The sequence below is a fragment of the Triticum dicoccoides genome, chromosome 1B, assembly GCF_002162155.2.
Source record: "Triticum dicoccoides isolate Atlit2015 ecotype Zavitan chromosome 1B, WEW_v2.0, whole genome shotgun sequence".
In the NCBI taxonomy this organism is placed as follows: Eukaryota; Viridiplantae; Streptophyta; class Magnoliopsida; order Poales; family Poaceae; genus Triticum; species Triticum dicoccoides.
The window spans coordinates 95,682,647-95,706,358 of NC_041381.1; the positions used below are offsets into that span (position 1 = coordinate 95,682,647).

Below are 23,712 nucleotides of genomic sequence, written 5' to 3' on the forward strand. Positions count from 1 at the left end.
TCAAACAAATATTGGTCAGGACAATGGTATTGATTCTCTTATTCTTGGTTAAGTTAATTTGGTGAAATTAATACGGAAGCACAATAGCATAATATTTTGTGTATTTCAGGACTTGATGACTTGGAGTTCAGTCAAAGGATCATAGGACGCTGTCCTAATTTTGGTACGCTGCAGCGTTGTGATGACCTCGACTTTGACCAAAGGAGTGCAAGGCAGCATGAGGATAGTGGTACAAAATCTCTTAATCTCAGTCTTGTTAATGTGGTGAATTACTGAAATTTAATCATGGAAGCACAATTGCATATTATGTAATATAGCTCTTTGCTTTGCAGTTTCAAAGTCCAAAAAGAGTCTTCCTAGAGCCAAGTGGAGTCACCAAATGAAGCTATATCTTATTCAACAGCTGAAAGATTTTAATGTCGCAGGTTATAGAACTCAGAATGCATGGAGTAAAGAGGCATGTAATAAGATTGTGGATAACATAAACAAAAAGTTTGGCTTGTCACTAGATGTTAAAAAAGTGAAACAAAAGGAACAGGATCTGAAGAAAGACTTCCGCACTGTGAAAGAGTTGGCAACTGAGAGTGGCTTTGGTTGGGACCGTATCGGAATGAAAGTTGTTGCCCCAGATGCCGTTTGGGAATCATTTGCGGAGCGTCGTAACACAGATGCACTCATATGGAGAGACAAACACTTTCCATATTATGATGATTTATTTGCATTGTATGAAGGTAAGCTACAACATTGTATGGAGAGACAAACACTTTCTGTGTTGTAAGCATGTTCTCACTAGTTTTTAATTATCTCCAGGACGGTATGCTGAAGGAAGGAATAGGCGTGGCATGGACTATTATGCAGACAGGGATAAAGAACCATCACAAACCAAATTTGCAGAATCACAAGGGACCAATGATTATGATGGATCACCCTCACCTAATATAAATGCTGCACCAGTGAGATGTGGATCAGCAAAGAAAATATGGAGCTAAATCATATTGTCAATGCATATGTACTAACCTGTTGTTTATGTTATCCTGGTTGTTGTTGACGACCATGCTAGAAGCTGCTGGAGGGGTTCCTTCTTTGGTTAGCTAACCATAAACTGAAGATGAGATTTGTGTGTATTCTGAAGATGAGATGTGTGTGTTTTGATCTCCACAACAAGATGATATATAGGGAGAGAAAGCTAGTACAGCCATGTAACGGCTAGTTGCTTGAGAGCAACTAACGGCTAGTTGTTTTAAATTAAAATATTATTTCTTTATGTTTCGTATGTGTGTTCCTATCCTGTGAACCAAAGGGCATTTAATTTCCTATTCCTATGATCTGAGCAGCCATAGGATTGGAAATGCACACACCTCATTTCCTATACTTTTCCTATTCCTATAAAATTCCCATCCTTTGAACCAAAGGAGGCCTTACAAAGAATCAAATCCTCAATAAAATCTGAAATTGCTTGATGAAGGTTTCCAAACTAACCCCTTGGTGCGGGCTTTGGCCCAACGCACCAAGCCCTCGATCGTCCTAAGGTGGGCATGTTGTGGCTAAAACCTAAAAGGACGCAGCCAGTGCCCATCAGACGCTGCTTTGACTGACTGATGTTGTCTTGGAGCTCCACTGTGTTATGGAGTACCCTTCCGAGATTCGTGATGATGTTCGGGTCTCTTGCTGTTTTGTGGAGCAAGTCGGCCAGTGTTGTGGCGAGACTTTGAGGCCGCGGGCTGGCGTTTGGAGTAGGGCGGCATCCACGGACTCGTCCGCCCATGCCGGCCTCACGACCTAAGGCTTCGAGGGCAGTAGTGGTTGCCCCTGGCTGGCATCGAAGTTGACTTCGTCTTTCATTGTTCATCATTCCATGCCACCGCGCCTCATCTGCGGCGGCCTCTGTCAGCCCCTGCTTGAGTTCTAGGCTAGCGGCTAACATGGCCCGCTGTAAGGCCTCCATTTCATGCGTGGTGGGATCGGTCCACGACATAGGGGTGCCAAGGAAGTGCAGCGCGTCTGCATTAATGATGGATTATGTCATTGTTACTCCGGTGAGGCCAGAAATACCGGCCCTAGGAGTCATGAAGCACGGGGTCCGACCCCAAAGGTGTTGAAGGTTATCAAATGAGAGCATCTACAGCCGGATCCCTCATTTCCTCCTAAACGTCCGAAACATCCGTCCGATCAGTGACCGGTTAAAAAAACTGACCCAACCGGACCTCCCACTTCCTACCTAAATGCTCGGACTGACCGGCGTATCTCAAACCCGACTCAAATATGGGGCAATATGAGGCTGCCCGGGCGTGGGCAATGCTCCACGTCAACTGCGAGCCCTCCTGCAACCTCTGTGGCCAGAAGACAGCAACGACGACGGCGCCCATCAGGGCCGCTTCAAGGAGGTTGGCCGCCAGGACTCGCCTGCATCAGGGAGAAAGGCCAATGGAGCTCGCCAGCTCCGCGTCGGAGCTCGCGCGTGCAGTGGCCGAGGCAGAGCTCTCGCGTGCCCAGGCCAGAGCTCTTGCGCGCTGGGGACGGAGCTTGCGTGCGCCGTGGGTGGGCCGGAGCTGTCGCACGCCCATGCCGTAGCTCGTAAGCACCCTGGAGCTCACGCGTGCCCAGGCGGAGCTCGTGTCCGTCGGGGACGGAACTCGCGCGCGCCACCGGCACGCTGGAGGTCTCGCGCGCCCAGTCCAGAGCTCGCACTCGCCGGGGACGGAGTTGCCGCACGGACATGGTGTCCTAATGCTAATCCTACTCGGCATGATATACATGTACTACTCGGACATGCATACAAACGTGTATTTACATGTACTACTCGGACATGCATACAAACGTGTAGCCGGTACACCGTCATGTTTAATTCTAACATTCACCCCACATGACCTCCTCGATGCGACCTGGATCCCAAATGCCATGACTATTACTCTAAGCAATATCCTTGGCATTGATTTTGCCATTCTTCGTAGCATTTCAGGGACCGTCTTTGCTGTCGTCGGCTCGTCCGTGGCTTGACGCCAGCACTCCTCCTTGGTCGCGTCTTCAACTTTCACCTGTTCTTCGGTGCTTGGTAGACTGTCTTTTGGATCATCAAGGGGACATCTTTTGAACTCGAGCGTGACCAAACTTCGGTCTAACTTTGAGTTCCAAGCTCTTGGCGCTTGCTTCAGCCCGTAAAGTACCTTCTTGCGCTTGTAAACTTTCCCTCCTTCTCTTTTCTTCTCGTAGCCGAGGGGTTGTTCCACGTACATTTTTTCTGTGAGGTCACCGTTGAGGAAAACGGATTTAACATCCATATGATGAACCTTCCAATCCTCTTGTGCCGCCAAAGCTAGGAGCACTCTCACCATCTCGATTCAAGCAACCGGTGCAAACACCTCCTCATAGTCAACTCCTTGACGTTGTACGTAACCCTTTGCAAAGAGTCTTGCCTTGTACTTCACAATGGCACCCTTTGTGTCCTTCTTTAACTTGTAAACCCACTTCAAACCTATGGCCTTTTGGTTTGGAGGTCGGGTTACCAAAGTCCATGTGCCATTTCTCTCGATCGCCTTCATCTCCTCATCCATGGCGTGCGTCCAACTTGAATTTTTGCTCGCCTCTACGAAGTTCGCCGGCTCCTCAACTCCGAGTAAACACAAATCAAAGTACTCGAGTGTAACTGCCTTTGCGTACTTGTAGACTTTCTTGAGGGGCTTGTAGCGACGAGGCCCGGAAGAATCCGTCGTGGCTTGCGAAGGGGGCGACACAAATTGTGTCAACGTCGATGCAGTTGAGGAAGACCGTTGAGTCTCGGGTGTGGTAGATGCCGGGTCGTTGGCATCCGCGTCGTCGTCAGTCGTCGTGATCGTGACCATCATCTTGATTGTCATCATCACTATGCGCCTCATTGTCGATGTCGTTGCCGAGATCTCTACCCGTGTCTTGGGCATCATTGTCGCTACCACCTTGCAACCCATGCGCGTCATCGTCGGTGTCGGCACCATGGTGATCACTGCCATTGCGGTCAGCTTGGTTGTGCGTCTTGCCAACCACCTGGACATCCTTCCCTGCATCATCATCAGTTGAAAATTCAACTGTGAATATGTTACCGTTTGGAGCATCGTCGGCTGCTGCGCTCCAATTCCACGCTTGGTTTTCTTCAAACACAACATCACGTGAAATCCGTAGACGCTTGATTTGTGGATCGTAGAAGCGGTATGCCTTGGTGGCGGAACTCCTCTCGTATCCGATGAACACCATCTTGGTGCTACGATCAGCAAGCTTTGAGAGATGCGACTCCGCCGTCTTCACATGCGGCACGCACCCGAACGTTCGTAGATGAGACACATTCGGCTTACGTCCGTAAATTGCTTCATACGGAGTCTTGCCGATCACCGCCTTCTTTGGACCCCTGTTGAGAAGATAGACCGCCGTCGAGACAGCTTCTCCCCAAAAAGTCCCTGGCAAGTTCTTGCTCTTGAGTAAACTTCTCGCCATGTCAACGACGGTTCGATTGCGCTTTTCAACAACACCGTTCTGCTGTGGCGTATAAGGTGCCGCGAGGAACCTTTTTAATGCAATCTTCTCGCAGTAGTCGTTGTACTCGTTTGACGTAAACTCTCCGCCGCGATCTGTCCGTAGAGCGCGAACCTTCAACTTGTGTTCCATCTCCGTTCCAGCCTTCAGCTTCTTGAATGCTTCAAATGCCTAATCTTTAGATCGTAGGAGAATGACCCACATATATCTCGAGTAGCCATCTACCACAAGGAAGAAGTATTTCTTTCCTCCGTGAGTTGCTGGGGTGATAGGGCCACATAGATCATCATGGAGCAGCTCGAGTGCATCACTTGCACGATAGGTAGACTGAGCAGGGAACGGCCTGCGGTGCTGTTTTCTAACCAAGCACCCATCTACATGCTGCAAGATGCTCGGAGCTGCTTGAAGATGCCAGTCTTCGATAGGCTAGGCATTCCCCCTCTATTCTGGCATTCTGCAGTTCAGTCCACGGATACAAACCTTCCATTTGATAAAAATGCATACTTAGTATAGATCTGATGCTTGCGAGTACTTTGGATGAGTACTCATGGTTGCTTTGCTACCCCCCCCTTTTCCCCCTTCTTTCTTCTTTCCGGTTGATACAACCAGATGGTGGATCCTTGGAGCCAGATGCCACCACAGATGGATGCTACTATGTGAAGGTTGTCGACGTCCAGGAGTAGTTAGGAGGTCCCAGGCAGGAGGCCTTGCCTCTTCGATCATGTTGCTTTTGTGCTAGCTTTCTTAAGGCAGTCCTGTTTAACTTATGTCTGTACTCAAATATTGTTGCTTCCGCTAACTCTTGTGTATCGAGCTTGCATTCGAGCCCTCAAGGCCCCTGGCTTGTAATATGAAGCTTGTATTATTTTGATTTGTGTCTAGAGTTGTGTTGTGATATCTTTCCGTGAGTCCCTGATCTTAATCGTACACATTTGCGTGTATGATTAGTGTAGGGCGTCACAGATCTAGAAGTAGATCACCAGACAGCGGTCAAAATTATCCTTAGTGAAGACTAAGGAAATGTTTCTCGGTTATGGGGGTGATAAAGAGTTCGTCATAAAAAGTTACGTCGATGCAAGCTTTTACACCAATCTAGATGACTCTAAGTCTGAATATGGATACATATTGAAACTGGGAGCAATTAGCTAGAGTAGCTCTGTGCAGAGCATTATAGACATAGAATATTTGCAAAATACATATGACTCTGAATTTAGCAGGCCCGTTGACTAAACTTCTCTCACAAGCAAAACATGATCTCACCTTAGTACTCTTAGGGTGTTAATCACATAGCGATGTGAACTAGATTATTAAATCTAGTAAACCCTTTGGTTGTTGGTCACATGGCGATGTGAACTATGGGTGTTAGTCACATACAGATGTGAACTATTGGTGTTAAATCACATGGCGATGTGAACTAGATTATTGACTCTAGTGCAAATGGGAGACTGAAGGAAATATGCCCTAGAGGCAATAATAAAGTTATTATTTATTTCCTTATTTCATGATAAATGTTTATTATTCATGCTAGAATTGTATTAACCGGAAACTTAGTACATGTGTGAATACATAGACAAAACATATTGTCCCTAGTATGCCTCCACTAGACTAGCTCGTTAATCAAAGATGGTTATGTTCCCTAACCATAGACATGTGTTGTAATTTGATGAATGAGATCACATCATTAGAAGAATGATGTGATGGACATGATCCATCCGTTAGGTTAGCATTACGATCATTACAGTTTCATTGCTACTACTTTCTTCATGACTTATGCATATTCCTCAGACTATGAGATTACGCAACTCCCAAATACCGGAGGAACACCTTATGTGCTACCAAACGTCACAACATAAATGGGTGATTATAAAGGTGCTCTACAGGTGTCTCCGAAGGTGTTTGTTGGGTTGGCATAGATCGAGATTAGGATTTGTCACTCCTTGTTTCGGAGAGGTATCTCTGAGCTCTCTCGGTAATACTCATCACTATAAGCCTTGCAAGCATTTTGACTAATGAGTTAGTTATGGAATGAAGTATTACGGAACGAGTAAAGAGACTTGCCGGTAATGAGATTGAACTAGGTATGTTGATACCGACGATTGAATCTCGGGCAAGTAACATACCGATGACAAAGGGAACAACGTATGTTGTTATGCGGTTTGATCGATAAAGATCTTCGTAGAATATGTTGGAGCCAATATGAGCATTCAGGTTCCGCCATTGGTTATTGACTGGAGACGTGTCTCGGTCATGTCTACATAGTTCTCGAACCCGTAGGGTCCGCACGCTTAACGTTCGATGATGATTTGTATTATGAGTTACATGTTTTTGATGACCGAAGTTTGTTCGGAGTCCTGGATGAGATCACGGACGTGATGAGGAGTCTCGAAATGGTCGAGATATAAAGATTGATATATTGGAAGGTTATATTCGGACATCAGAATGGTTTCGGAGTGATTCGGGTATTTTTTGGAGTACCGGGAGGTTACCGGAACCCCCCGGGAAGTTAATGGGCCTTAGTGGGCTTTAGTGGAGAGAGGGAATAAGGGCCACAAGGTGGCGCGTGCCTCCCCCTGCCCAAACGAAATTGGACAAGGGGTGGAGGGGGTGGCCCCTCCTTCCTTCTCCTTCTCTCCTCCTTCCTTTTGCTCCGGGGAAAAACCATGAAAGGTGGGGGCCGAATCCTACTTGGATCGGGAGTCCAAGTAGGACTCCCCCCCTTGGCGCGCCTCTCCCATGGCCGGCCTCCTCCTCCTCCCTCCTTTATATACGGGGGCAAGAGGGCACCCTAGAACACATAAGTTGATCTTTTAGCCGTGTGTGGTGCCCCCTCCACAGTTACACACCTCGGTCATATCGTTGTAGTTCTTAGGCGAAACCCTGCGCCGGTAACTTCATCATCAACGTCACCACGCCGTCGTGCTGACAAAACTCTCCCTTGGCCTCAACTGGATCAAGAATACGAGGGACGTCATCGAGCTGAACGTGTGCGGAACGCGGAGGTGCCGTGCGTTCGGTAATTGATCGGTTGGATCGCGAAGAAGTTCGACTAACATCAACCACATTATTGAAACGCTTTTGCTTTCGGTCTACGAGGGTACGTGGACACACTCTCCCCTCTCGTTGCTATGCATCACCTAGATAGATGTTGCGTGATCGTAGGAATTTTTTTGAAATTACCACGTTCCCCAACATATATATGAACCAATATGGGCATCCAGGTTCCGCCATTGGTTATTGATCGGAGAAGTGTCTCGGTCATGTCTACATAGTTCTCGAACCCGCAGGATCGCACATTTAACGTTCGTTGACGCTAGAGTACTACTGGGATATTTGATGAGTGGTGAACAAATGTTGTCCAGAGTCCCGGATGAGATCCCGGACGTCACAAGGAATCTCGGAATGGCCGAGAGGTAAAGTATATATATAGGAAGTCATATTTTTGGGTTCTGGAAAAAGGTGCGGTTTTTTTGGTATTGTACCGGGAAGCTTCCAGAAGGTTCCAGAGGATTCTAAAGGGGTCTGAAAGTCCATAAGTGGGTTCACCACGACCAAAGGGCTAGCATGGGCTGCGGGGAGGTGACCTGGCATTATTGGGCCAGACGCACCAAGTCCTTAAAAGCCCATGTGGCTAGGAAAGGCAAAAAAGGAAGGAGTGCTAGTAGGAATAGGATTGGACTTGGAGTCCAAGTCCTTTCCCCTTAGCTACGCCCTAGGGCTTGGAGGGGCTGTTTGCCATGCCCCTCCACCTATGTATAGAGGGGAGGGGGCACTCCAAGAGGACACACCAAGCCCTTGGCGCCCCTCTCTCTCCCGTTACTCCGTAGTTCCACCGCCTCGGCCCGGCGACGCTTAGCGAAGCACCGTCGTTGCTCCACCACCACCATTACCACCATGCCGTCGTGTTGGTTGTGATCCCATCTACTTCTCCTCTCCCGCTTGCTGGATCAAGAAGGAGACGTCATCGAGCCACATGTGTGCTAAACTCGGAGGTGCCGTCCGTTTGGCACTAGATCGGTTGAATCGTGATCAGATCGCGAAGAAAGTTCGACTACATCAACCGCGTTGTGAAACGCTTTCGCTTTCAGTCTATGAGGGTACGTAGACACACTCCCCCCTCGTTGCTATGCATCTCCTAGGTAGATCTTGCGTGCGTAGGATTTTTTTGAAATTGCATGGTACGTTCACCAACAGAACGATCCTATAAATCGGTCAACGCCGGAGCTGGGGGCCTCGTGACGCCGTGCACGAGCAGCGAGCAGGCGGAGCAGCTCGCCGGCGGCCGCCCGGAGCATCGCCGGAGTACATGCAGGGTCGGAGCATCGGCCGAGCAGGCAACGAGCCACATCGCGCGGTAGGCCGGAGCGACACCGTTCTGCCGGTCGGAGTTTGAGTTCGTCCATGCGTACGTCCCTGGGAAGAAGAAGCGTGAGGAGAAAAAAGAAAAAAAAATAACATTTACGGTACGGGTTTACGGGACATGTTTGGTCCTATGCCTCGCGGTACCGTAAATTCGTTTTAAGGGAGCGTGTGTACTGTTTTTTTATAGGTGGTGCTTTACGGAGTCTGCTAGAGATACTCTAATACTCTATTCCTGCTCGTGTACATTGGGATTGGGGTGTGTACAAAGTAAATGTGAAAATTTTGAGAGGTCGAAATTTCTAGTGGCAAAAGCGAGTAGTGTGACATAAGTAGTACCAACAATGAAAAAAAAATCAAGAAACTTAAAGAATGCACTGTGTTTTAGATGGAGCCTCCACACCGCAATGTGCTTTCATTGCCTTTGTTTCAGTGAGATCTTCAAGATTAGACCCAAGTTGGATATGTTTTGGTGACTTATTTCTACCACATTTTACACTAGTCTGTAACATCATTTTTACAATATTGTGTATTGCACGTTTATGTCAAAGTGAAATACAGTAGTAAATTGTAAAGTTTTAAGAAAATCGAAGGCACAGTGAATGATAAGTGATTGTCAATAAAAAGTGGCAGTCTACGTGGTGCAAAGTGCAATTCACTTAACCCGAAAAATAAAAAGAATATTCATCCCAACCGCCGCGGGCGACAGAGACGGCCGCGGAGTTCGCGCCGCCGGGGAAGGGCGGCGGAGGTCAGCCGGCGTCTATCCATCCTCTTACCACTTTCTTGTTCAACTTTGCCGCTCCGGTCCGGCCGACGAAGTAACTAAACGCGGGCGGTTCGTTCCGTTCGCTTCGTTGGTACAGGATCAGGATGAAGGAGGAGGAGAAGGAGAAGGCGCCGCCGCACCCGCATGCCCATGGCGCCACCGCCGCGGCGGCCGCCGCCCCTCCTCTTAGGTACAAGTACCATCGTCGCGCTAGGTGCTGTCTGCTGTTCAGTTTTCTTCTGGGTGTGTCTCCGTCGAGGGGCCCGGGGATGCGGATTAATTAATCAATTAATAGTAACCCCTGGATGTAGGACTCCTTGATTAGTTAATCCACAAGGATGTGCGTCCAAACAAATTCAGTCAGGCTCTCTGCTTGCCTGTTCCAAGTTTGTGGTAAATCATTATGAACAGTTGTGTTTACTGTGGCAACTAAATGCATCGATCGATCTGCACAGATACTACAATCCCGATCCAGAAGATGTACTTGGTACTCTCTACTCCTATTGATTGATATTCACGACCCAATCGTAGATACATTAGATTTGTTTCTTTAGTGCAAATTAACAACCCAAACTCTAGGATTCTTGAACTCGGAAGTATATTTCTCAGTTTTGTCATTTACACTCATTTGATGTCTCCGACTTTGTGAACCTTCTCTGTTCAGATAGGCAAAAACATTTAGAGCCTCGTTGTTTTGCTATACTACAGTTCTATATTTGCTAGTTGCAGTCCCGAGATTGTTGTATTCAGATACGAGAAACACATGGATGCTTCAATACTTTTTGAATGTTGTATTTAGATGATGTTCTGCTGTGTGCTGGCTGCTGCAAATTAAGGAAACTGTACTCTCATTCAGCAACTTACCACCAATCTCTGCGTATGTAACTATTTGCTGATAACAAATTATGTAGGGCGCGTCTGGGAGATGAACATGGATCTGCTTCTGTGTATCGTGTTGGCGCGCTGGAGAAGGCGATTGCAGGGTTTGCGCAGAGGGAAACAGAGGCCGTGGTCAATCCAACTGTCGGGAGTTCCTTCTTTTCCCTCGACGAGGCATATGAATTCTACAACATTTATTCTTGGGAATATGCTTTTGGAGTTAGGTATGGAGCCAGTAGTATGGATTCTCATGGAACTAAATGCATACAACAATTTGTTTGTGCATGTGAGGTATGACATTCATCCTCCCCTTGTAGTTAAGGTAGTACTTGTGATTCTTGTGTTGTTGGTCTCAACCCAGTACCAATGCTCAGAAAATGTTATGTTCTACAGGGTAAACCAACCAAGGACAGCAATTCATTTCATCGGTGTGAATGCACAGCGTTGATTCTTTTGCTGAGATCCAGAGACGACGGATGGCATGCGTGTGAGCATCAAGTTGGGCATAACCATCCACTTTCTAAGATGTGTGCGCAGAGATCATCTTGGCAGTCTCATAGTAGTATTGACAAGAACACAAGGGGCTTGATTCGTCAACTAAGGGAAAACAATGTGCCACACATCTCTGATATTGATGGAAAGAATCCGCTGTCTGATGATCTCAAGAAGGCCCTGGAAACCTTTGCTAGGATCAAAGCAAAGGATCCAACATTTGATTATACTGGTTTGCAGCTTGATAGTAACTGTAGAGTAAGGCCACTAGTCTGGACCAGTGGCCAGAGACTTCAGTACCAATACTTTGGTGATGTGATTATCTTCGACACCACCTACAGATCGGACAAGTATGGGACGCCGTTCGGCCTTTTTGTTGGAGTCAACAACAACTTTGAGACCATATTGCTTGGTGGGGTGCTGATGATAAACGAGAAAATGGAGAGCTACAAATGGGTACTCAGTCAGTTCTTCCAATTAATGGGTGGGGAACACCCCAAAACCATACTGACCGGTAAGATTGCTTCCGTACAACACTTTTCCCTACCTGATAGTATTTTTCTGCAGCACATCCATCTAAGTTTTGTGTAAAATCCTGTAGATTGCTGTGAGGCAATTGAGGAAGCCGTATTGGAGGTACTGCCATCCACAACACACAGATGGTGGAAGTGGAATGTCCTTGGCAGGGCAAAGGACTACCTTGGTTTTCATTACACCAAAACGAGTAGCTTCGGAGTGGGGCTCCACAAAATTCTGAACGACATGCTGACGGCTGATGAGTTTGAGAGAGCATGGGAGATGCTGCTAGAGGAGCATGGATTGGAGAATCATCCATTTCTGAAGGAGATCTATGAGGTGCGGCACAAGTGGGTCAAGGCATACTTCAGCGATACATTCTGTGCTACGCTAACCAGCACACAAAAGAGCGATTGCGCGAAACACTTCCTGAAACAACATCATGTTCCAAGGGATTGCTCAATGCAGCTTTTCGCTGAACAGTACGAGAAACTGTGGTCGAGTGAGCAACTGGACTATGGGTTTCCGGAGCAGAGTACTACTATGGTAAGCTTAACTTCAGGAAATTAATATATCTTTCCTATGGGCATTCAAGATAAGCTGAGACTGAGGATGAATTATTGTTTTTCGTGCAGGATGAGATTGTTCTGAGGACAAATGTACCAATCGAGAAGCACGCCAGCGAGGTGTACACAAGACCGGTGTACGAACAGTTTGTGCAGGCCATACGCGAATCCGAGCCTTACATGGTGGAGGCAGTCATCCCCAACCTGAGGTACATAGCACGGCGTCCCAGCAGTGAAACTAGGCAGAAATGGTCTAGGGTGGAATATGAGGTGAATGTTAGAGAAGACGGCGAAGCGTTCATGTGCGTGTGCAAGCAATTCGAGCACACGGGGATGCTCTGCTGCCCTGCTGTCAAGGTAAAACAGTTCTCTGTCAGTAGTACTATCTTCCATCCATTGCTACTGCAGTATTCTCTTGCTCCTACCTTTATTTATCTGCCATGCGTATACACCTTTCGACACCTTCAGGCTTGGAATCTTTTTTCAGGTGATGATCCACCTGGGCGTGCGTGAAATACCAAGGTTACACGTCATGCCACGCTGGACAGCCAAGCCGCTCCAGTGCCAGATGCACTGCCGCGGTGAACCTCGGACGGACACGTGCCAGCAATGCAGGCACTCCATGCTGCATGACCAGTTCTTATACCTAGCGCATCGCGCCTGTGAGGATGAACGGTGCTACGAGGTCGTCGCGAGGGGCCTCAGCAAACTGAACAGAGAATTGGCCGCAGAAAATGCTGTGCCCTGCCGCCGCCGCACCAAGACGGCGTCACGGAAGCCGAGGAGGAAGCGTTGATCACTTGCTTCCGGATGTCTGCAAGCCTGTCCTAGGCCTCTGCCATGCTTCGCGAGCCATGGAAGGAAACCAAGATATGCCAACTTACTTGTTCTTTCTGCTTTCTTCTTTTGCTGAATGTGGGTAAATGTCTCAGCCTGACCACGTATGAACTAGGCTAGACCAATACTCCCTCCGTCCCTCGATATAAGTCTTTTTAGATATTTTAATAAGGGCTACATACGAATTTAGATAGACATACTTATTTTAGAGTGTAGATTCACTCATTTTTTCCGCATGTAGTCCGCATTGAAATCTCTAAAATGACTTATATTTAGGGACGGAAGGAGTAGTATTTTGCATGTTCTGGAATGGCCTGGCACCATAGGCAATAGCAACGATCATGCAAGGTGAAACGTGGATTGTGAGATTCAGCTTGGGTCTAGAATTTTTTCATGATTCCTGCATATGCATAGGCTAATACTAATAGCAACTACCACTCCTCTTGATGCAAACTTATAAAATGCATGCGATGTGTCTTTTCCTTTGCTATTGCAGTATGCCGTCAGGTTTATATAGCATCGATGGTCAGGGTTTACTAGAAGGAAAAAGTCCAAAACAAACCTTGAAGTTGTAGATGAAAATTAAATCAAACCATGAACTTTGAATCATGAAAATTGACACTTTTAACTTGTAGTCCCGGACTACTTTGGACCCTAGACCTGCTTGAAACACCGGGAATACTATAATCCCAACCGGGATAACCAAATTTGCGCCGGCCCACTATACCACAACAAGAATTCATCAGGTTTAAAAAATATCTGCGCATTTCTAAAATTGTTCAGAAGTTAAAAAATGTTCCTTTTTTTTATTTTTGGCCCAAATTCAATTTCCTTTTTATTAAAGAATGTTTGAAATTTTGAAATTCTATTCACATTTTTTAAAGTTGTCTGCGATTTAAAAAAAAAAGCACATTTGTCATAACTGTTCAAAATTCCAACAGTTTTTCATGGCTGAATGGTGGTGGGCGCTGTATGGGTTCTGTGATAGCTGCTGTTGGTGTGCCCTTCTCCGTCCAAGCCTTGCTTTTCCTCCGGCGTGTTCTGGCCGTGGAGAGTTGAGCGCGCCATGCTCTGGCAGATCCTCATCGGCACATCTGGTGTGTTCTGATGCGCTTCGTGGGATGTTTCGGCGGCTTCCATCCATGTTCATGGGAACTTTCCATTCTTAAACGGTGTGACGCCTTGCGATCCAGGCGAGGAGGTAGTGGCCTCCTTTGGAGGCGGAGTTGGATGGGTGTGCCTTGTCGAGTTCCTCAATGTTTGGTGATGGCGGGTCTTGTTGGTGCTGCTTCTTCATTCCCTTTGTATGTTGCAGTTGTATCCTGGTTGGTTGATGGTTTTGTTAATTCAAAATCGGACTAGGCTAGCGCCCAACTCGGGCTCAGCTGCGTCTTTTCTCTAAACAAAAAAAAAATCCTATTTGGGTGGATTAACACCGCAAGGCTCGAGATTTAGGGTGAAATTTCTGTGTTTTTTACGCTCCGATGCTCTTCTAATATAGACAACCAAATTATATTATCTAGAATTATTATGAGAAAAATCTGGTTGTACTATACATATGTTTCTTCTTTTCGTCTTAGAGTGCATTCAATTCAGAGGAAATGAAGATATTCTACAATAGTTGTGTTTATTTTCATAGTTCTGTTATTTCTAATTCCATAGATCCTTCTCCTAAACACTATACTACTATAAATTCTCAGAAACGTGGGTGATATCATCTAATTTTATGGATCTTTCACACACGTATTCAAAATAATGTGTGAGAAATCGACACCGAAATAGTGGTCCAGGCCGGGTGATTCTCAGCGTGACAACGAAAATAGTTACTTTTTCACGGCAGCTTGATAAATACCAAAGTTGTTAAATCATCACCGAAACAAATCTAAAAATACTAAGCAACACCATAACTCTAACTGGATCTTTTTTAAAAAAAGGAGGATATCCTTGGCCTCTGCATCAGACTGATGCATGCAGCCAATTTATTAAAAAAAACTAAGGCTGTGTTTGATAGTAAAGTATTAGAAAACCAAAGTATTAAAAAACTACAACATTTTAGTATGTAGGTAGAAGATACCACCGTTTTGGCATACTATAGTATTTTGAAGTATTGGGAATACTTTGAGCTGTTTGGCTAGTGTTATATATATCAATGTATGTAATCCTTCTGTAAACTAATATAAGAGTGTTTAGATCACTAAAATAGTGATCTAAATGCTCTTATATTAGTTTAAGGAGGAAGTAATAGCTAGCTAGTGTTAGATGTGTATAGTCCTCTTTCTGTATATCCCCATTATATAAGGGGTTCACTGCATATTGCCTCACATGTATATGTATTGGCCTTTGGGCCTCAGTGAATACCAGTTGCCTATTATCCAACATGGTATCAGATGCTTGGTTAGCCTCTCCCCCGCACGATGCAACTTCGTGCGTGCTCCGTTCCTAAATTTTCCTTGTCTCCGGTCGTTCCCGGCTCCGTTCCGGTTGCCCCCGCCCGTTTCTGCCCGTCGCTGGATGTGCTAGGCTTCGAGCGGATTCGCATGTTCTGCGGTTGCGGCTTCGATCTGCCTCCTGCGAGGACTTCTTCTGCGGCCTTCTGTCGGGCTGCCCACTCCGTTCTCCGTCTCCGACCTCGTCTGTCCGGCCGGCCGCCTCTGTTGCGGTCGTCTGGCCCCGGTGACCCGGTCCCCACTCCGTTTCCTGCCTCGTTCGAGTAGAGGCTCGATCTGGGCAGAAGCAGGTCTCCGCCTCTTCGATCTGGGCTTTGTTCGAGCCGAGCCACTTTCGAGTAGTGGCTCGATCTGGCCTTCTTCGCCCGCCGCGACGCCTGCGCTCCCTGCGTCGATCAATTTCTTTGCTCGATCCAGATCGAGTAGCCTGAGTCAGTTGACTTCCAAAAAAAGTGGGGCAAAAGCAGCAGAGTAACTTCCTCATGTCTTCTTCGGGCTATGTAGCGGTTCCTCGGTGCTCAGTGATTTTCGATGGCACCAATTATGCTGAGTTTGCGGGGTTCATGCGTATCCATATGCGCGGTCTGCTTCTGTGGGGTGTTCTTTCTGGCGAGGTCTCCTGTCCGCCATGCCCTGTTGCTCCTGTGGATCCTACCCCGCCGGTGCTGCCGGTTCTTGCCGCTGATGCTTCTCAGGCTGATCAAGATGCATCCAAGGCGCTCTATGATGTTGCAGTTGATGCCTATGATCAGCAGGTATCCGCCTATTCAGATGCTCTTTCTGCTTACCGGGATGATCTGTCTGCTTACACTCAGTGGTGCAATGATGATGCCCGTGCTGCTGCTGTTCTCACTGCGAGTGTTCTCCCTCAGTTTGCTTCTGAGTTCATGGGTCCTAGCACAGTTGCAGCGATGTGGTCTTATCTCTGTCAGCGCTATCAGCCCTCCGGTGATGCTCTTTACATATCTGTGGTGCGTCAGGAGCATGCTCTTCAGCAGGGTGATTCATCTGTTGACGAGTTCTACACACACAGTTCTGCCATCTCGCGCCAGCTTCACTCTCTTCGGACAGTTGTTTGTGGATCTTGTCGTTGTTGTCAGACTATGTGGTCCGACTTGGAGTTTCAGCGTGTCCATGAGTTCTTATCTCGCCCCCGCCCCGAGTTTGAGCCTCGACGTGCTTACTTGCTTGCTCGTGGTCGTGTTCCTATCTCGGAGGTGCTTGCTGAACTTCGTGCTGAGGAGACCCGCCTTCGTTCTGCTGGGTTGCTTGCGGTTCCTTCTGTGTTGGCTGCTCGAGCTCCTGTGTCGTCTTCTCGTCCCACTGCTCCACCGCTCCTACCCAGACCTTCAGGAGGGTGGGTCGCCCTCCTTATGTTGAGAAGGATCGGTCACGCCGTGACACCTTCTGTGACTACTGCTCCAGGCCAGGTCATCCAGAGTCTGATTGTCACCAGAAGCAGCGAAACCAGAGGCGATCCTCTTCCAGTGGGACTCCTGTGTCGTCATCGACTCCATCACTCATTGATCAGGACATTGTGCGGCTCAAGCGCCTTCTGGCTTCCTCCGGTTCTTCCTCAACGGGTTCTGCTGCTGCTGTGACTGCACATACCACCTCATCACCGCCGACATCTTCACCGTCAGGTACATCTTCGTGGGTTCTGGACTCTGGAGCTTCCTTTCATATGTCCTCTGATTCTTCAGCGTTGTCTTCTCTTTGCCCTCTTGATTCTCCTATTAATGTTCTTACTGCCGATGGCACATCTCTTCCTGCTGCTAGTCGTGGCATTCTCTCCACTTCTTCCTTTTCTGTTCCTAATGTTTCACATGTTCCTCGCCTTACCATGAATCTTTTTTCCACTGCCCAACTTACTGATTCTGGTTGTCGTGTCATTCTTGATACCGACTCTTTCTCCATTCAGGATCATTGCACCAAGGCTTTGGTTGGTGCTGGCCCCCGGTGCCGTGAGTCAGAGGGCCTTTGGGAGGTTGATTGGCTTTGTGTTCCTTCCGCTGCCTCCACTTCTGCCAGCTCTCATGCTCCTGTTGCCTCTTCATTTGCGTCCTTCCAACAGTTGGATCATCACCTTGGTCACATCTGTGGCTCTCGCTTGTCATCTTTAGTGCGTCAAGGCCTCTTAGGGTCTGTATCTGGAGATGTTTCTTGACATTGTAATGGTTGTAGACTTGGCAAACAGACCCAGTTACCTTATCCTACCAGTGAGTCAGTATCTCAACATCCTTTTGACTTAGTTCATTCTGATGTCTGGGGTCCTGCTCCCTTTGATTCGAAAGGTGGTCATCGCTACTATGTTTTTGTTTATTGATGATTTCTCTCGCTACACTTGGCTCTACTTCATGAAATCTCGTAGCGAGGTTCTCTCTATATACAAACAATTTGCTGCCATGGTTCACACTCAGTTTTCCACGCCTATTCGTACTTTTCGTGCTGACTCCGCTAGAGAGTATATCTCTCAGCAGTTGCGTGGTTTTCTCGCGGAACATGGTACTCTTGCCCAGTTCTCATGTCCTGGTGCTCACGCCCAGAATGGCGTTGCCGAACGTAAGCATCGTCATCTGCTTGAGACGGCCCGTGCGCTGATGATTGCCCTTCCCTTCCACCCCACTTTTGGGCTGAGGTTGTTTCTGCTTCCACCTATCTCATCAACATTCAGCCATCGATTGCTCTGCAGGGTGGTATTCCTATGGAGTGTCTCACTGGTCGTTCTCCTGACTGCTCAGCTCTTCGTATGTTTAGATGTGTGTGCTATGTCCTTCTTGCCCCGCGGGAACGCACCAAACTGACTGCTCAGTCAGTTGATGTGTTTTCCTTGGATACAGTGATGAACACAAGGGCTATCGTTGTTGGGATCCTGTTGGCCGTCGTTTGCGCATCTCGCGTGATGTGACTTTTGACGAGTCTTGTTCTTACTACCCACGTCCTTCTTCCTCGCGCTTCTATGTGGACGATATCTCTTTTCTTCTCCTTCCCGACACACCCTGCTATGTGCCTCATGTCTCACCTCTTCCTCCGGCACCTCTCCTTCATTTCCTTCACCACCAACACCATCTTCTCCGTCCTCCTCCTCCACCTCTCCACCATCATCTCCAGTCCGTCGCCCTCTCTCACCGTTTCCTCTCCACTATACTCGCCGCCCTCGTACTGAGGATGCTTCCCCTGACGCGCCTTCCACCTCTGGTGCACCTCCCTTCACTCCTCCCTCGGTTCATAATCTCCGTGCTCGGCCTTGCCCCCCGCCTGATCGCTATTCTCCTGATCGGTACGGTCTCTCTGTTATTGCTGAGCCCACTTCCTATCGGACTGCTATGACTCGGCCTGAATGGCAACTTGCGATGGCTGAAGAGCTTGCTGCCCTTGAGCGCTCTGGCACATGGGATCTGGTTTCCCTCCCTTCCGGTGTTCGTCCCATCACCTGCAAGTGGGTCCACAAGATTAAGACCCGCTCCGATGGTTCTCTTGAGCGCTACAAAGCTCGTCTTGTGGCCCGTGGTTTTCAGCAGGAGCAGGGACGTGATTATGATGAGACATTCGCTCCTGTGGCCCACATGACCACTGTCCGCACTCTCCTTGTTGTGGCTTCTGTTCGTCATTGGTCTATCTCTCAACTTGATGTACAGAACGCCTTTCTCAATGGCGAGTTGCTTGAGGAGGTGTATATGCAGCCACCATCGGGGTACTATGCTCCTGATGGTATGGTATGTAGACTTCGCCGCTCCCTCTATGGTCTTAAACAGGCCCGTCGCGCCTGGTTCGAGCATATATTTCCTCTGTGGTGCACTACTAGGAAAAGGCCTACTAGTGGTGCACCAGTTTTGCCTACTAACGGCGCACTACTGGTGCGCCACTAGTACCACGCCACTAGTATTATATACTAATGGCGCACCATGTAGTGCGCCATTAGTATACCATTTGGTGCTCCACTGGTATTCCCTCCAGGTGCGCCACTAATAGCCTTATAGGTGCGCCACTAGTAATAAAGGAAGGTGCGCCACTAGTAAGGGCTTAAATGCGCCACTAGTAATGTATTTGGAAAACAAAAAAAATCCAAATTTACAGAAAACAACCTATAAGGAAAAATAATTTAAAAACAAAAAATAAAATAGAATCATAATTTTTATTATAGTAAGAATATTACAATGTCTTTACAAGTATCCAATAAAAGGAAAATTGCAAGGAAATAAAAGAAAATCCTAAAACTAATCTCTGTAGTAATCTTTTCTTCTTTTTCTTCACTTTATCCCTGCAAAATGTAACAAAATAAACAGAAAGATAAACAAACTATTTATAACATGTCAATACTGTCATTTTTATGCAGAACTAGATATGAGCATATATTTCCAGAATTACATGGTGTGAATATCGTATGAGTAAGATTCTAATGGAAATGAATTTTGATAGGAGCCCATTTTCGACGAGTATTTATCTGACAGGGCTAAATAATCAGCGCATTTACCTTTTGATAATGTTATTATACTATACTACCAGTATACTACTCCACTTGGATTTTTTAGATAAGCAGATCTGAGATAGACATCTGTTTAAGTGGCTATAGGTAGGCTTGAAGAATTCACATCGGTTCAAGTGGCTACAGGTAGTCGCACAACTGGAATATAGACTACTAGTACTATTTGAAAAGAAAACAAGAGCAAATCTGAACGTACTAGTCAGATCCGATCACATTGAGCTAGAAAGAAAATTCATCAGGAAACAGATGGCCGGCGACTTACTTCCAGACGTTGAGGATCTCGTTGTGCCCGGCAAAGACGCTGCGGAGCGCGTCGCGGACGAACTGCTACAGAGAGAGCTGCCGCAGATGAACACGTTGTCCTACAGGTAGTCCACCAGCCAGAAATTAAAGATAGAAGGGCTAGAACTGAAAGAACTAACATCTTAGAAAGCAACAGGAGATAATTCATATATGCAAAATATATATGAAGTCGTCTTCACCAAATTTGTTGAAACATGAATGAAATGTTTTAGCAGTACCACTGATACATGTCAAATTAATTGTTCCTGTCATGACAATGTAAAAGTTGTACTTTCATGCCAATGAAGACTTTCTCATATCTAGCTCAGGACATGTGTAATTGTGCCAAGTTCACTTGTAATGCCATTATTCATGATCTGAACTTTATCCTCCACAAAATAAAATAACAGTTGATCCATGGGAATGATACTTAATTTTGAAGCTACTGTTAATTTATAAACTGAATATAAAGTGAGTTTATAAATTCAGAAACAGAAAATTCAGTTAGGGTACTGTTAACTGAATTTTGGAGTGTACACTTAACAAAGGCTTCATTTGAATGTACAATCAAATTAAAAAATGTGTTCATGGGGCAGCAGCACTAAGAACTGAAAGAGAAAGGTGCAGAAAAAAGCTACTGAAAAACAATATCAGAAGTAGTGCATACGTTGTTGAGGCGCTGACTGAACCATTGATAGTACTACCACTCTTCTTTTTTGCGTTCATTAGCGTGACAGTGAGGTTATAACCTTTAATTAATCATGCAGTATGTGTATAAACTATAAAAAATAACTACACTGCCTGGTTTTCACCCAAATAAGAAAACAGAGCACAAACGATTTTTTTTCACATATTCACATCATTGATACATGATGACATTTGATTGAGTGATGCAATGGTGGAAGAATAGAGTAATTGTTGTCCATCAGCTCATAAATGATTAATTATTACCTGCTTGAGGATAGGGGTGGCACACTTTCCTCTTAGAGCGAAAGCATCAGAGTAGGTTATTACCTGCTTGAAATACGCCCCAAATCCATACCTGAGATAACAAAAATACATGAGAAAAGCATTCTAGATCTCTCCGATTTGCACAACATACAGGATGTGCGACATCTGAACTTACGACAGGAGGGAGCCATGTATCAATCTTGGGGCTTCCTCGCTCGCCATGGCCGGGCACCATCATCCTCTGCTACTTCACCATCATCCTCTCCTCCAACGATGACTTGCGCAGGACTCGTACAGAGATATTTTTTAACACATCATACACAGATATAAATCATCTGAATCAAAAGCAAGCTGCATCTAGTTCATCTAATGTTAGATGTACAGAATTTGATCGTACACTGCAATGCAAACCATTCAACCACGAAGTAGCTAGAGCTAGTGATTTCAATTCTCTACCATGATGCATGCATGTATGCGTGCAAGAAACCGCCAGACTAATTAAGCATTGAGGTAGGCTACATAATCCAATCCGGCTAGCTCGTAATCATATCCATACTAGGTAGCCGCTACGTAGTTAAGTCTGGACAAAGAGTTAGAAACTGGGATGAACACGTACATGGGAAGGAGCAAGATCGGTGGTGTTTAAGGCCGCCTTAGAGCTCCAACGGTACCTCGCCTGCAAGCAAACAGAGCAATAGGCAAAAATCAGCTGTGCAGATCGATTTAGAAGCAGGATTAATGCGGGAGAGGCATAGTACCTTCCGGGATGAGCGCCATGGATGTAGAGGAGGAGGAGGACGGCCACGCGCCCCCCCTTGCCGAACTTGGTTCAGAACAACGCGGAGGCTGCTTCCTCTCCCGGCGCGTGGACGTGGAGAAGAAACCACCCTCCAACGGCGCCATCGCCTGCGGCACCTTGGCCTTGCCGCCGGATCCGCCACCTTTCATCAATCATGGGCCAGCTCAACGACGACGAGGATCTAGAAGCCCGGCTATGGCCGTGGCGGCTGGATCTAGGGCCTTGGGGTGGCGGGGAGCTCCTTCTCCTGCAGCTCGGCGACCTCCACACCCCGGAGCAACACCGTCGCCGGAGGACGTGGTCACCAGCTCTCCTCTGGATCCGGTGAGGAGGGTTAGGGAAGGAGCTCACCACGGCTCCATGCCCTTGATCTGGTGTGAGGGAGGGGGAAGGGGGCTCGCCGTGGTCGGGAGGGAGAGGAAGAGGCGGGCGGCCGGGGCTTCCCGATCTAGATCGAAGCCGAGGGAGGTGGGTGGGTGTGTCAGGAGGAAGGTGAGGGGAGAGAACGTGACAAGAGGGAGAGGATAAGGGGTGACAACAATGGCGTACTGGTAGGGGTGCGCCATACGTATAGATAGCAATGGCGCATCTCTTACTGGTGCGCCATTACTAGTTAAAACTAGTAATGGCGCACAACTCCCATGATGCGCCATTAGTACTTTTGAAAAAATTAAAAAAAGAAATTTTACTAATGGCGCACCGTGGGATGTGGTGCGCCATTAGTATTTGCACACTAATGGCGCACCAACACATGGTGCGCCATTAGTATTTAGTAATGGCGCACCACATGTATAGTGCGTCATTAGTATCCATCCCATCTATAGCCCTTTTTCTAGTAGTGACTGCCGCTAGTTTCTTGCCCAGTGATCATGATCCCGCGTTGTTTGTTCACACGTCTCCTCGTGGCCGGACTCTTCTCCTTCTCTATGTTGATGATATGATCATTACTGGTGATGACTCTGACTATATTGCCTTTGTTAAGGCTCGCCTTCGCGACCAATTTCTCATGACTGATCTTGATCCACTTCGCTATTTTCTTGGGATTGAGATCTCCTCGACCTCTGATGGCTTCTACATCTCCCAGGAAAAATATATTCAGGATCTTCTTGCTCGCGCTGCTCTCGGGGATGAGCGCATAGTTGTGACTCCTATGGAGCTCAACGTTCAGCTTCGTGCTTCTGATGGTGACCCTCTTCCTAATCCCACTCGCTATCGTCACCTCGTTGGCAGCCTTGTCTATCTTGCTGTCACGCGTCCTGACATCTCCTATCCTGTTCACATCCTGAGTCAATTTGTTTAAGCCCCCACCTCTGTCCACTATAGCCATCTCCTCTGTGTTCTACGATATCTTCGTGGCACGATCTCTCATCACCTTTTCTTTCCCCGCTCCAGCTCTCTTGAGCTCCAGGCCTACTCTGATGCTACTTGGGCTAGTGATCCCTCTGATCGACGGTCGTTGTCTGCTTACCGTGTCTTTCTTGGTGGCTCTCTTATTGCCTGGAAGACAAAGAAACAGACTGCAGTTTCTCGCTCGAGTACAGAGGCTGAGTTGCGAGCCATGGCTATGTTGACGGCTGAGGTGATCTGGTTACGGTGGTTACTTGAGGATTTTGGTGTGTGTGCTACTACCTCGACTCCCTTACTGTCAGACAGTACTGGTGCTATCAGTATTGCGCGAGACCCGGTGAAGCATGAGCTCACCAAGCACATCGGTGTGGATGCTCACTTTGTGCATGCTGCTGTGCAGGATCAGACCCTCGCTCTTCACTACGTGTCTTCTGAGTTGCAGTTGGCGGATTTCTTCACGAAGGCACAAACTCGAGCACAGCATG

At 47.2% G+C, this 23,712-nt stretch overlaps 1 protein-coding gene across 1 annotated transcript; it reads left to right on the forward strand.

The window, feature by feature from the left end:
- The first annotated feature begins 9,729 nt into the window (after window positions 1-9,729).
- On the forward strand, window positions 9,730-13,268 carry LOC119350183 (protein FAR1-RELATED SEQUENCE 5-like). The gene is made up of 6 exons (XM_037618135.1): window positions 9,730-9,815; window positions 10,537-10,795; window positions 10,898-11,510; window positions 11,598-12,058; window positions 12,148-12,435; window positions 12,566-13,268. The coding sequence occupies exons 1-6, from the start codon at window positions 9,730-9,732 to the stop codon at window positions 12,872-12,874; spliced, it is 2,016 nt and encodes a 671-aa protein (XP_037474032.1). The 3' UTR covers window positions 12,875-13,268.
- The last annotated feature ends 10,444 nt before the right edge of the window (window positions 13,269-23,712 follow it).